The sequence below is a fragment of the Taudactylus pleione genome, unplaced genomic scaffold, assembly GCF_031769625.1.
Source record: "Taudactylus pleione unplaced genomic scaffold, aTauple2 ptg000085l, whole genome shotgun sequence".
Classification (NCBI taxonomy): domain Eukaryota; kingdom Metazoa; phylum Chordata; class Amphibia; order Anura; family Myobatrachidae; genus Taudactylus; species Taudactylus pleione.
This window is the reverse complement of record NW_028284487.1, coordinates 15,866,504-15,882,542: the sequence shown is the minus strand read 5'-3', so window position 1 is coordinate 15,882,542 and position 16,039 is coordinate 15,866,504. Positions and strand designations below refer to the sequence as shown.

The window sequence follows — 16,039 nt, the reverse complement described above, 5'->3', positions numbered from 1 at the left end:
TATATTGTACCCCTCTGTAGGAGAATGCAAATAGATATTGACAATCAGGGTGAAGAGGAACAGAGAAGAAAGCAGAACATAGATCAATAACAGTGAAGTGGGTTGCAGACGGTGGAATCTGCATGAGGATGACAGCTGGATTGGGCACTATGGGGAATTGGCTTTCAACAACTTTGTTAACCCCCCTAAAATCCTGTACTGATCTATGGCCCCTCCCCCAGCCTTCTTCACTGGAAAAATGGCACTATTGGCTGGACTAGCTGTACGAATTAAAATCCCTTGTTGCAGTAACCTCTCAATTATGGGATACACCCCTAGCTCCACCTCTGGCTATAATGCGTACTGAGGGATTTTTGGAGCTTGCCTACCACTCTTCAAGTTAACCATTACAGGAGCTACATTTGCCATCACTCCAGTGTCCTGTCCATCCTTTGTCCATTAACATTTCTTTTACCTGAGATGGACTTTGGGCCTGATTCAGACACGGTCACAAGTGCTGAGCGCTCGCAACCGGGTCGATGTTTGCCCACTGGGCATGCGCACGATGGAGCCGACTCCGTCGTGCGCATGCGAGACCCGGCTAGCGACGAGTGCTCCGTCGCTCCGGGTCTCGCACCAAAGGGGGCGAGCTGTCGATGGTGGTTGACAGCTAGCCCCGTTTGGTAGGCGTGGCCGGGGGGTGGCTTCACAAACTGAGGTGTTCCCAAGCGAACCAGTGAAGTCAGTGGGAGAGCTTCCAGCTCTATTAGAGCCAGAAGCTCTCTGGAGCTTGCGGCCACGAGACCCTACCACAAGGGTCTCGTCGCAAGCCACTGGTCGCGATGGTCTTGATCCCTTCCCAGCAGATTAGTAGCAAATCCCTTCCCAGCAGATTAGTAGGAACCGCCGCTGCCAGGAGAAAAGAATGCTTGGTTTGCAGCGGCCCGATAGTAACTTCTGCAGATCTGGTTAGAGGGTAATGCTGTACCCTCCCTGTTACTCTCATTGCTGCTATGGTTTTGTTGGTAACCTGTAACTTAAATGGAGAATTTATCACGGATCTGGTCACCCCTGTATCTACAAGAAAAGTATGTTTAGTACCAGATATATCAACTGTAATTGTAGGTTCTTCCCTAGTATTCTCAGTTAACCTGACTGGCTGTAGATTACAGGTATGATATGACCCCTCGCACTGACTATCACTTTCCAGCAGAGAGTTTGCTGTCACTATGTGAGCGGGTAACTGTTGGAAATTTCCTGAATCTGGTGAGTGCCCTCTCTGAGTGTATCTAGGTGTTCCCTTCTTAGGTGGCCCCCAATTTCTCGATTTACAGTCCCTCTTCATGTGTCCTTCTTTATTACAGTTAAATCACCTTACTGTATAACTTCGTTGCTGGTATGTGTTGTAAGGTTGTGGCTGTATGTATGATCCCTCTAGAGCCTGAATGCTCACTGCCATTAACTTCTAACTCTGTGCCTCTTTCTTCCTGCAAATGTTCTTGTCATGTTCTATGGCCGATTTTCTAAGTGCATCTACAGTAATTCCTCTCCAGTTAGGTAGAGAGGTTTGCACCCTGGTTTTAAGATTATCTTTGAGACCATCCATTAGTACCGTAACAGCTACCTCCCTGTGGTGTAAATCATCCTTTATTTCTGCTATCCCTGTGTACTGGGTTATTGCTAGCAGCGCTCTGGCAAAATAATCTGCTACAGATTCACTATCCTTTTGCTTGATAGTGAAAATTTTACTCCATTTCACTACCACTGGGAAATATATAGCCAACTGTGTATTTATTTGCGTTATATTTACCTGGTTATCCTCATCCATTAAGGATTCATCCTCCTCCAATACACAATCCTTAATAAACTTTTGTACATCAGTATTGGAAGGAAGACAGCCCTTAACACCACTCACCAATCTTTATTAGTTGGCTCATGAGCATTACCTAGATCTTTAACAAATTTCTGGCATTTGGCTAACTCTTTCCTAGGGTCTGGGAAGTCTGAAATAATTTAATGTAATTCTGTTCTCGTCCATGGACAATGCATTGCTGCATTCCTTATAGGAACTATACCATCTTTGTCCGGTTTCCCATTGGGGACTGCTATTGTATGGACAGGATGCATACTTACCACATCACTATGTTCAGGAATTGCTGGACTTACTGTTTCGGTACTAAGAATGTTCCCTCTCCTACTACGCTCTACGCTAGTCTCACCAATTTCAGCTGCTGTCCCTGCTGGTTGGATCGCTGCCTTTCCTTGTCTCTGTGGAACATCTAGCAAATTAACAGCTTGGGAAATGGCTGAAATTACAATGGGTTCATCATCTTCTACAATAAGATTCTCCTTGAGGAGACTTAAAACAGGATATAAATTACTTGTTACGATTTTTTTATTTTTGGTATCGGCTGCATTACCACCTGTGGCCTCATAGGGCGGCGGAGGTGTGCAGGCGCCCTCTTCTTTATGCGCAATGACGCTACCTTGCAGCGTGGGTACGCTACCTGGTGACGTGCTACTTTGCGGCATGAGTACGCTGTTTTGCAGCGTTCTACTGTGCCATGTGTGTACGCTACTTTGCGCATTGAACGCGCTACTTTGCGGCGTGTGCACGCTGCCTAGCGGTGTGAGTACGCTGTTTTGCGAGATGCACACACCACCTTGCCACGTGTTCCCCTCGTGCTGCCACAACTTTTAACAATCATTATACTTTACTCTTTTCTTCAAAGATTTGACTACATATGTTATCTCTAACATTACTTAGTACCTCCGAATCAAAACTGCCAACTTTGGGAAAGGGTTTCATACATCCTTTGGTCATCTTGACCCATATGTCGCAGTACACTGTTGCGTACACGCCGTACTTCTCTTTCATTATATACCTTGCCAAACCGGTCGGCCCATTCATAAGAAGCACCTCATCGACCATCCCTAGCGACTGCTTAGCACCCATCTGGGACAACGCTTTGGCTACTTTCGCTAGAGATTTCGACCGGTGGATGAATTAAACAAGCTGCGTCCACTCACTTCCACCCACTGTGCACAGCCGACCGCTAAGCGCGTTTTGTCAGTTTTGCACAATGAGGAAACAGAATCTAGCCTATACTATACTCCTGCTTTCTGAACAAATTAAAACAAGCTTTGTCCGCTGCTTCCTACTTTGAGTTACTCTCCACTGGTAGAATTTAAGTATTCCAATAACACTTACCCTTGCCAGTGATTACCTCCACCACAACCAATTCACAATCATGGTTCACACAACCATGCGGTCAGATCGCACTGCACAGAGATGCTAACCTATCAATGGACATTGCGATCACAATTGGAAGTCGACCAAAAAACACCCTCCGGTTTCTCGCCTAGTTATACCTGCTATGTATACTGCTACGGCTGTCCTACCCGCCTCTTGGACACCTTCACCCTGTCTATTTTCAACAGTTCAAAAAGCAAAATCCTTCTCCGTTTTTCGTTATCCTTTTCATATCACAAGCATACGTTCACATTCATATACCTTTGTTTTCTAGCCAGAAAAATACTTCCCCTTGTGGCAATACCTATTCAGAGGTTTTAACAAGTGATTCAAGACTATCTATCAAAACGATTGTTTAAACATGTGGCAGTAATACAGGGAAGATGCATACGCTATTTGCGAATCGCCTATTGCAGCGCAAAAGTGACAATAAAAGAAACAGACTTTTCTCTCTTGTCCCTGGATTCTAATCATCGCTCCTTAGATCACACAAAAACGGATATTCGGTTTCACAACACAGAGTTCAAAACAGGTTTTAAACACATTGCATTCTTGCCCGTATGTGACGCGTCATCCACCCTTTGTTGAGGAACCGAGATCTGGTCGCTTTGCGTAATTTCCGGTATCGTGACCTCGAGCACAAGCCCCCATCTATTGATTCCTAGCCGTCGCTATTTAGCACTGCAAGTCGCTTAAGAAAGAATTGCTTTCCAGTCCAATCGTGTGGTTCCAAAGCACAAAAAGTTATTTATGTAGAGAAGTAACACGATCTAAGATTTAACAATTAGAGTAAAAAGCAATGGAAATAGTACAGCCGATACATACGCTTGCGTACTGGTCCCAGTATACAGTCATCAATCCAGAAGTCTGTCGTCGCACAGAAGATGTCCTTACACTAGGATCGGGACACAGCCTATATACCTTACAGGTTTCTGAGTTAACAAAGGGACTAATTAACAGCTTTCCATTGGTGCTTGCTTCTGGATAATCTGGTTATTGGTCAGTTCATACGGTGTCATCATGGGTATGGCTCAGTCCTCAAACGGTCACATTGTGTAGCTTCCCGCCGAACAACTGGTTAAAACTGGCTACAACACTGCATACAAGTTATAACATTTCTATCCAATAACTCCCTATCATCCATAACTAGCGGACGCATGATGCGACTTCTTTGCAGATAGATACGGATGTCTGCAAATAAACAGGGATTTAGTATGAAACCAAACATTTAATGTCCACTGTATTCTAAACCTTAGATCTCGTTTAAGTACATCTTATATCATAATTATTATTAGCTAACAAACCCTTTAATAACTATGGTTATTAACTATAATGTATGGGAACCCTTTTATATGTATGCGTTCGCATATGTGCGTCTGTATATTGAAATAGAAAATGTGCGTAGGTAGGTATGTGAATACGCATATGAGCGTCTACGTGTACGTATGTGACTATACATACGATCGTCTATGTGTATGCGTATATATATGTGTGAGTTACGTGCGCCAGTGTAAGTGTGTGATGGATTCGCATTTGTGCACATTGGATTGCGCGACGCAAAGTAGCTTGTAGTATGCCCCCATTAGAATAAGTGCCCCCAGTAGTTGTGCCCCTTGTAGTATGCCCCCATTAAAATAAGTGCCCCCAGTAGTTATGCCCCTTGTAGTGTGCCCCCATTAGAATAAGTGCCTCCAGTAGTTGTGCCCCTTGTCGTTTGCCCCCAGTAGCGCCGCTTTACACAGAAAAGAAAAACGTACCTGAATCCCCGCTCCTGCTTGTGACCGCAGCCGTCCGCTCCTCTCTGCAATATGGGAGAGACATCACTCATGACGTCTCTCCCATCACCCGCAGCGGGGGGAACTGGAAGACAGAGCTCATGAGTGAGCTCCAACCGGCTCCCTTCGTGGAGCAGCCAATGAGTCTGCCTGACTCTCATTGGCTGCTATTACAAACACACAGCTGCCGCCTGTGTGTTTGTTTCTGTGTAGGGCAGACCACAAGAATCCGACATCAGGAGGCTGCCGTTCGGCCCCGAACGGGGATCTGAGTCAGGCGGGGAACACCCGAACAGGGTTCGGGTGGACTCGGATCCCCTATTAGCTCATCTCTAATTACATCATAATTATTATTAGCTAACAAACCCTTTAATAACTCTGGTTATTAACTATAATGTGTGGGAACCCTTTTATATGTATGCGTTCGCATATGTGCGCCTGTATATTGAAATAGAAAATGTACGTAAGTATGTATGTGAATACGCATATGAGCGTCTACGTGTACGTATGTGACTATACATACGATCGTCTATGTGTATGTATATATATATATATTATATATACATATATGTGTGTGAGTTATGTGCGTCAGTGTATGTGTGTGATGGATTCGCATTTGTGCGCAATGGATTGCGCGACACAAAGTAGTATCCTTGTAACACGTCATCCGACCATAGACGACTATATCGTCAGATAATAATTGTAAGGGATCATATCCAATTATTTGACTTTGACAGTGGCTTCTGACAAATTGTATTTATTTCTGTGGTAGGGATATAAAACACTGCATGATATACAGTATAACCGTAATACATTTTGCACTGTATCTATAAAATCTGACCACATTACAATGGATTTGAATTATCAGAATAGAAAAGCAAGTTGCTGAACTAATTCTATTACAAAGTGAGTGAAGTCATTAGCCAGCTAGGTGCTGAGAGTGAAGTGCTTCTATATAATACTATACGTATAGCAGGAATTCCCAACCTACTGTATATATAGTAATACATATAGCAGGGATTTCCAACCTACTGTATATATAGTAATACATATAGCAGGGATTTCCAACCTACTGTATATATTGTAATACATATAGCAGGGATTCCCAACCTTCTGTATATATTGTAACACGTATAGCAGGGATTCCCAACCTTCTGTATATATAGTAATACATATAGCAGGGATTCACAAACTTCTGTCTATATTGTAATACATATAGCGGGGATTCCCAACCTACTGTATATATTGTAATACGTATAGCATGGATTCCCAACCTACTGTATATATTGTAATACGTATAGCAGGGATTCCCAACCTACTGTATATATTGTAATACATATAGCAGGGATTCCCAACCTACTGTATATATTGTAATACGTATAGCAGGGATTCCCAACCTTCTGTATATATTGTAACACGTATAGCAGGGATTCCCAACCTTCTGTATATATAGTAATACATATAGCAGGGATTCACAAACTTCTGTCTATATTGTAATACATATAGCGGGGATTCCCAACCTACTGTATATATTGTAATACGTATAGCATGGATTCCCAACCTACTGTATATATTGTAATACGTATAGCAGGGATTCCCAACCTACTGTATATATTGTAATATGTATAGCAGGGATTCCCAACCTACTGTATATATTGTAATACATATAGCAGGGATTCCCAACCTACTGTATATATTGTAATACATATAGCGGGGATTCCCAACCTACTGTATATATTGTAATATGTATAGCAGGGATTCACAAACTTCTGTCTATATTGTAATACATATAGCGGGGATTCCCAACCTACTGTATATATTGTAATACGTATAGCAGGGATTCCCAACCTTCTGTATATATTGTAATACGTATAGCAGGGATTCCCAACCTACTGTATATATTGTAATACATATAGCAGGGATTCCCAACCTACTGTATATATTGTAATACGTATAGCAGGGATTCCCAACCTACTGTATATATTGTAATACATATAGCAGGGATTCCCAACCTACTGTATATATTGTAATACATATAGCAGGGATTCCCAACCTACTGTATATATTGTAATACATATAGCAGGAATTCCCAATCTACTGTATATATTGTAATACATATAGCAGGGATTCCGAACCTACTGTATATATTGTAATACGTATAGCAGGGATTCCCAACCTACTGTATATATTGTAATACGTATAGCAGGGATTACCAACCTCATCCCTCAAGTCTTTCCAAACAGATCGAGTTTTGAGGATTTTTGTGCGTGGAAGCAGGTGGGATAATTACTGACCCAGCAACATAGATTAACCGCACTTCTGCATGATTGAAGAGATCCACAAAACATGGCCTGTAGATGGTATTTGAGGACTGTAGTTTAGAACCACTGAAATATAAAATTTGCCAAAAAGCAGCCCCTTTAGGTTTCTATGGTGCTTTTACAGTAAAAAATGAGGGACTGCAGGGGATACTTATTATTTGCGGTCACTCCCCAAAAACAGATGCTTTCAGTGGATGTCCCTCAAATAATCATTGATAAATAGGCCCTATGATATACCTATTTGAAAGTGAAAAGTGACATGCGATTAGTGATGTACACACAGTACAAGAAAATCTGTTTAATGATGCATCACCCTATTATGGGGCAATTATCAATTATCGTATTTCAGACCCGATAATTGTTATTTCTTATCTTCGTGACAATATGAAATGAAGCTTTGGCCAAATGTATCAACAAACACATGCAGGGACAGGGACTCCGGAAGGAGGCCATCCCTGTGGTGTGTTAGTAGTGAAGTGATCGTATTAGCAGTCACTTCACTACCATATCGGGACGCCGGTGTGCTACCCCCGGAAGAACCCTCTCCTGGTAAATTTTGTGTAATGTAGCCCATAGGCTAACGCCATCTTCAGCTTGGTAAATCTGACAGCTTTGCAGCCCCGGTAGAAATCGATGCTGTCAGAAATGGAGAGACTGCTGTAGATATGCCGCAAATATTAAATGATAAATAGGTCTCTTTCCTAAAAATGACAATAGAAATAAGAAATTACTTCAAAGCATCACATTTCAGTGATAATTTACTCTCTGAGGGCCTATTCATCATCACTTAATTTTGACAAAAGCAGGTGAAAAAGCACATTTTCACCTGCAATTGTTAAAATGATGTATTCAGGCCATTCATTAAGAAGGTGAAGCAGGAGATATCACAGATATCTCCTACTTGCCTTCTGTTTGCGGAATGGCCTGCTGTCCCCATACACTAGTATTCCCTCCAGATCCGACTGCTGGGTGCAGACATGACAGTCTGTGTCAGGTGACTGTCCGTCCACCAACAGAAGACCAGTTTGTTGTCACATGATGCCTGCAGCCAATCCCTGCTCTCCCAGGGGTAAGGATTTTTCCTGCACACAACAGTTGCCAGTGCACTGTTGTCCACAGCCTAGCTGTGTGCTTTCCAGTGAGCGCCTGCAGATTCTAATCATTGCCCTCCAAGCACTAATACCATCTTGAAATACTACTAGCTCCAGCAATCCGGTCGCATTCCGGTTTTCCTGTAATCCGGTCCCATTCCGGGGTTCAAGCAATCCGGTCCCATTCCGGTGTACAAGCAATCCGGTCCCATTCTTGTGTTCCAGCAGTCTGGTCCCATTCCTTTGTTCCAGCAAATGAGTGACAGGAGAGGCCGTTTGTGGGTGGTAACAGGGGCAGGCCAGTAGTAACGGGGGAGTGGAGGTGCGAACACAGGCGTGCCTGAGTGTTTCAACGCCGTGCCAGAGGCTTGCATAATTAACAGGCAGCATCATAGTACACGTTAACAGGTTGAATTATACACTGAAGTGTTCGCAATGCTTGCGGTAGGGTACAGTTAACCGCTTGCGCTGCGTTCAGATGCGATGGAACCCGATGTACTGATGGTTGTATACACTTCCGGGAGATGAAGTTCGCTAGTGGGTGGCTAAAGACAGGCTGGTGAACATCTATAAACACAAAGTGATCGCTCGCCAAGACATAGTGGGCGTGATTATGCCTTGCCGTGCGATCACCTGCCTTGACGTCACTTGCTGAATTTCCATACGCTGGGAGCGAGCGGCTGCATCTAGCGAGTGGGTCTGAATCAGGCCCTCAATCCTTACAAATGTCTCTCAAAGTGAACATTAGATGGCATTAGACTTGAACTATTCTCCACAACTGAAACACAATGTTAGAGATGTAATTATTGATTGTCAAAATACTAATCATAAAATGGCAAGCTGAAACACTCATATATTGTACAGTATTGTAGGACAAAGCATGACAATAGAAGGTTCCAGTCTAGAAGCTGTTATATATTTGAGTGTGAAGTGTGATGGGAAGAGGTGTCATATATATATATATATATATATATATATATAAGCACTGTTACCATAAAAATATACAGGCTGTGTTAATAAAATGTATATACAGTATATATACAGGGTGGTCCATAAGTGTGGAAACACCCCTGTAAAAAGGAAATATTAATCCAATGTCTACACATATGATATGGCAGTGGGAGGAAAGGTTTTAGAGTATGTCACCAGTAGGCGGCCATCTTGGATGCAACGCTAATGTTTTAATTGTGAAGGCTGAATCCGAGAACAAGCATCAACAATTTGTTGTTGCAGATGATAACGATCTTGTATCTTCTCAGCATAAACACGTTGCTTCAGATTACCTACCAGAAAGAAATCTAACAGATTTAAATCTATGGATCTTTGTGGCCACTAGACTGGACCACTACTACCAATCCACTTTTGGGGAAACTTCACATCAAGATATTCCCTGACAATGAGTCTATAATGAGATGGGGAACCATCTTGCTGGAAGAAATTAGGATATGAGGGAAAAATCTCTTCATCTAACAACCTCTTGTAAAGTGCTGCTGTTAATGTTCCATCAATGAAGAATGGTCTCACAATACGGGTAACACTACAAACCACACAATACCAACTGTTTTGCCAAGGCTACAACCCTACAGGCATCCATCCAGTGAGGGTTCATCTGTGAACATTCCCTGTGGCTCTGTTTGTTTAAATCACAATTGACGAAGAAATTTGCCTCATCACAAACAATACCTGGTGTGGAAAATGAGAGTTCAGTTGCTATGTTACCCAGTGTGCAAACTCCACCCGACGGCCTGGGTCATCCTCAGCCAGGTGTTGCAACATCTGAATCTTGTAGTGGTGCCATTTATGTGTAGACAAAATTTTCGAAATGGCTGTATAACTAACCCAACATTCACGAGAAGAACGACGAGTGCTAAGTTGTGGGGTCTTTGAAAATGATGCCAGCACAGCAGTTGTTGTGGCTTCATCTGTAACAGATTTTAGTCATCCACTATTTTGTTTATCTACAACTGATCCAGTTTCTTTAAGTTTGGCAAGGAGTTTGGCAACTGCACTGTGAGTAATGGGTGGCCTATTTGGGTGACGTTGGTTGAAATAATTTGCAATAGCATGTGTGCTTCATTTGCCTGATATCAAGACAATCTCAACATGTTCTGTTTGTGTCAATGCCATTGTCATTAATGCCACTACTTGCAAAAGAAAACTCAGTTAAAACTCGTTACTTCATAGCCACGCCCTTTATTGCTGGAGGGCATGGCCTAGTACTGGTCACCGGCTGCTAAATTGTAACTGTGTGGGGTCGGGCGGGTGAGTGTGTGCGGCGGGCGGCAGTCTCTCTGCACTGACTGTGCCAGTGCAGCACCACTCATTTCATTTTCATAAATCAGCGGTGCCGGAGTCTGTGATGTCACGCGCCATCAGTGCACGCAGTGGGGGGGCTGGGGAGTCTGGAGCATCAAGCAGGCTAGCTAGGTGGATCAGGATGATGCCTGCGTGTGGGCACAGCGTGGTCAGATCATAATCCAGCATGAATGATACAGGAGAGGAGACACAGCGTGGCACCTGCTGGGAGGAGCTGTCAGAGAAGAAGCCAGGAAGAGACAAGCTACAATCATGAGGAGCCAAGCGAGAGATGCCCTAAGGTAAGTAAAATAGTGCAGGTGGTTCAAGAGGATGGGGGATGGGTTTGGGATCACTACACTACAGGAATATGGGGACCAATTATTTTAATAAAGGTGGTCATATAAAATTATATTATAATAGTGCTGCTATTGGTGCACTGCAGGGGCTGAAGTTTTCCCATTGCTTTGTAATTATGACAAGTTTAATGCAGTTGGCTCATTGCATTTGTTTGGTGCTTCTGAAGTGACAGATGGATGTGTTATGGTAGTTACAGCCTTGGCATATCTCTAATGTATGCAGGGCGGGCGGTGCACATGAGTCATGGGTCCAGGGGGCCCAACACCAAATATATAATTATACTTGTCTCTCTGGAGGCCCATGTCGACTGGCGCTGCAGACAAGTCACCAGAAAACATGGAATGATGGGCCATTTTCCCGGAGATATGCGCAGTAGAGAAGGCTAAAGACCTACGCATTCACAATGGACTCTGGTACAAGGCCAGCATCTACTGCGCTGCCGGAGAGAAGGGGTCCACACGGAGGCTGCACACAGACCCCTTCTCTCTTACACCGCCCCTCAGTTACAGAACACAATGTGCATATAAGAGTGCTATTTTATATTTTTCTAAATATACTAGCAGCTGTCCCCCGCTTTGCCTGAGTTTTGTTTCCCTCCCCATCTTACTCTCTCTTTCCATGCTAGATCTTCCCCATTACTCTGCCTGACACTCCTCACCTTTTTCTTCCACTTTTGGTGCGTACACACTGGGCGATTAAAGTGGACGACTGAACGATAACGATATCGTTATCGTTCAGTCGTCCACTTTATTGTCCATTTTTAACACAAAAAAGATGAACGATGACGACGACGCGCGTTCCCGCGGGTCGTTCGTCATCATCGTTCATCGCGCTGACATGCAGGCCAACCTGACGACCTCGTCAGGTTGCTGCATGTCAGGGAATGGGTGAGAGAGCCCGGCGCTGAACGATATAGCTAATGATATCGTTCAGCGGCTGTGCTCAATGTCATGAACGACATTGAGCACAGCCTGCCGGGGACACACTAGACGATATCGCTCAGGGAGCATATCGTCTAGTGTGTATGCACCATTTGTCTATTTCTATTCCCCACTTTCTGTTTCTCTATATACCCCTTCTCCGTCATGCTGCTTCCCTCCTGTCACTTCCCTGTCCCTCTCTGTCTCATCTGCCCCTCAGTTATTTTTCCCCTTCATCTCTTATTTTTACTCTCTGTCAGTCTCAGTACAATTACTATTCTACTAAAGGGGGTAATATTATTAATAGACCAAAGGGTGCAAAGATTATTATAAAACTATGGAGCTCATTCAGACCCGCTCGCTATGATGCATACTCTCGCTGCTGCCGATGGTATGCAGTGTGTAAGGATTGTGCGCATACCTTAGCGAAAGTTCACAATTCATTCGCTCGCTGCGCAAAGACAGTCCAGCAGAGTGAGTGACAGGGGAAGCCGTTTATGGTCAACCTCAAGCGCTGCGATAGCATCCGATGTACCGATGGTTGCATATACTTCCTGGACATGACGAGCACAAGTGGGCGTCTTAAAACAGGCTGGTGGGTGTCTGCATACACTATGTGATCGCTGTCTAAGAAATACTGGACGTGCTAATGCATTGCCGTGCGGCAGCACTGCCTACACAATTTGCATACACATCGTGTGAGCGAACGCATCTAGTGAGCGGCTCTGAATTAGGCCCTATGTCCTTTGTGGGATGGCCACGCCCCTCTAGTTGATGAACACACCTACCCAATGACTGGTCACACCCAAGGGGCCCTTGCCAGTGCATTTCCCTGGTGGGCCCTGACATGCCTCAATCCAACACTGAGAACACCGTTGTTTTTTTAAGAAATAATAATAGGCCTAATCCTACTTTTCAAACTGTAATTCCTTTAAATTTAGGCTCCAGCTATCAAACAGATTTTACATACAATTTATGCTTCTTCCATATATATAAAACATATTATGTTTCAAGCGATCGGTTCAACAAAGAAAGTGGTTACAGCACACAGGCACTGCTGCTACTGTACCCATCCAGTACCGTGGACAGCAGGTGACTAGACAGTTACAGAATATACACTACATTTAATTGTATGTATTATGTCACATGTGTAAAGTATTACGTAATAATTGTGTTATTTTCTTTTCCCCCCTTAGGTTACAAAAGCTATATACCTCTGAAAGCCTGCTAAAAGAAAAAACGTGTATCTCTCTAAAAAAATAGGAATCTGACACATATTTATCATTTGATCACTGTACATGTACAGCAATTTTAACAGACTGTGTGATATATAACATTCCCTGATAAAGTTCCCATTTTTTTAGTGTATTTAGGATGTGATTAGAAAATGGTCGTTCAGTAGAATATACGTATTACCATTGTGCATTTTGGTGGTCTGATTGCTAAAACATGGTGATTCAGCTGAAGCTGCAGTCTTCTATTATGTATGATATATAAAGAGAAAACATGTCCTGCGCTGATAACCTACATTAGTAAAAAGGCAAAATTATTATTAATTTATTGTAAAGTGCACACTTGCTGACCGGAAATGTATAGCAAACTCTGGACACTTAAATATAGATCAGTTTTTTAGATGAATTGAATATTTTCAATCAGGTCATCCAAGTATTATATAGTACAGAAGGGGTGGAGCTGGAAAATATACTTCTGGAATATATGCAGCTTCAATTGTATACAAAATACACATAGCTACTACTTTTAAAATATATGATGGCTGCAAAATTGTTTGATTTACATGTTTATTGGCGATAAATGTTTTGCAGCTCATCAATAATGTATCCGCTTTGTATCATATTAAACTGAACATAATTTCATATAGTTGTATATAGCATTATTTTGCCTCTATACTGAAGTGCCAAAAGTCATGGGATAGGTGCCTAGCATTGTGTAGAACCCCATCAGCCAGGCAAAGTGCAGCAACTTTATGTGGCATTGATTCCCCAAGTGCATGGAAGACCTCTAGAGAGACATTGACCCATGCCATCTGGATAGCTTCCCACAGCTCTCTGATAGTTGTAGGTACAGGATTTTGGGTGTAAATGGACCTCTCCACCATGTCCCATAAATGTTCATCGGGCAAACGTGGTGACCGCACCATTTGTTGGAACTCTCCAGAATGCTCCTTGAACTAATTCTGGACAACTTGGGACTGATGACACGGTGCATTATCCTACTGGAATATTCAATCATTGTGAGGGTACATGAAATCCATGAAGGGCTGTAAATGGTCATCAAGCAATGCAACGTAGCGGTTACTGGTCAATGCATACCAGCATACCCAACCCATGCCACGTCAACAACCCCACACCATTATGGAAACACCACCAGCCAGCACGGTGCCTTATTGACAACTGGGCTCCATGGCCTTATGGGGTCTGCGCTACAACCAAACCCTACCATCAGCCCGAAAAACAACTGGAACCATGACTCATCAAACCACGCCACATGTTGCCTGTCCTCCAGGGTCCAACTAACAACGTCACAAACCCAGGTGAGGCGCTATGTCTGGTGCCATAGTGTTAACACGGGTACTCTGGTGGGTCTTCTGCTCCCATATCCCATGAAAGCTAAAGAACACTGCACTAACCTACTGGATATGCGTCTGGTACCTCCTGCATTAAATGAGGATATGATTTGAGCCAGTGTCGCTTGTCTGTTACCACGGACAATTCTGCACTGTCCATGGTGGGTGGCAAAGTCTTTCATGAAGTATTTCAGGCCCCATCTGTCGGGCATCCACTATCATGCCCTGTTCGAACTCCAATAATTCACGTCACCTTGCCATGAACAGCCTAGCTGGTGTTCAAACTGACACATGAGATGTCAGATTACAACTGATGAAGCTCTGGCCATTTCCAAGACATCACAGTATAGTGGCATCTACCATTACCGTTACATATTGCTATCCTATGACTTTTGGCACTTCAGTGTATATACAGTAAGGTTAATACTGTATACTGAGAGAAGTGGAATGGGCACAAATCCATTTACTTTGCTTATATATTGTAGCCCTGTCTAGCACTTGGAAAGCACTTTTCATTCATTGAACGGTATGAAATGCAGCGGGGTCCTGGTGAACATCTGAAATACCACATTGTTCAATCAGGAGGATGACATGCAGTGGGGTACTGGTGAACACCTGAAATACTGTACCATGTCATTCAGTCTGCCAGATGACATGCAGTGGGGTCCTGGGAAACGAATGAGAATGAAGGCTGCGCTGTCAGTACCGTGTGGATGTGATATGAAAATATAAATCTGAAAGGATGCAGCTAATAAAAATCAGAGGTCATCTGAAGAGTAAGACAAACAATTAAATACAAAAATTAGCGCAATCCAATAATGGTATAAATATAATATAAATGAGATCAATAAGGTGGCAGAAGAAAATGAATAATAAAACAATTTATTGTCTAAAATAAATTTAGCATGTAAAATCACATATATATCGAGCTATTCATATGTATAAAAATGGCAATACAATGGATAAAGAGTCCCAACAAGTGTTGAATAAATATAGTTCAATAAAACCATATGTTGTATGGTATGCACATACTTTGGATAGTTATTTAAGTAGCACACTGAAATGCTGTTATGTTATAACCTAACCTGCAGGTAGGTAGATGCCGCAAATGGTGTCCAGTTAGTTGCTGTAGCCTTGGTACAGGTGGTATCCCCTTAATAGCATGGAAAATATGTGCAACTTGGTGCGATCCTGTATGGGGTCCAAATATATCCTGTGGTCTTACAGCTGGATGTTAGGACAAGCGGACTGCTTGATGATGTAAATGATGCTTCAAAGCATGTTGTGTTGGATCAATCCGAATTCTAGGTGCAATAAATGAAAAGCCTAACGCGTTTCCCTGTGTCAAAACGCTTCGTCAGAGGCAAAGCTCTACCTACCTGCGGCATCTACCTACCTGCAGGTTAGGTTATAACATAACAGCATTGCAGTGTGCTACTATAATAACTATCCGAAGTATGT

The 16,039-nt window shown here is 43.0% G+C and overlaps 1 protein-coding gene across 1 annotated transcript in view; it reads left to right on the top strand.

Moving 5' to 3' along the window:
• The window catches only part of LOC148532081 (spexin prohormone 2-like), a 59,902-nt gene extending 46,497 nt beyond the window's left edge, over positions 1 to 13,405 (top strand). The window contains exon 6 of the mRNA XM_088468443.1: positions 13,191 to 13,405. Within this exon, the coding sequence (XP_088324569.1) occupies positions 13,191 to 13,214 (24 nt within the window). The 3' untranslated portion in view covers positions 13,215 to 13,405. The remainder of the gene's footprint in view (positions 1 to 13,190) is intronic.
• Positions 13,406 to 16,039: the final 2,634 nt, after the last annotated feature.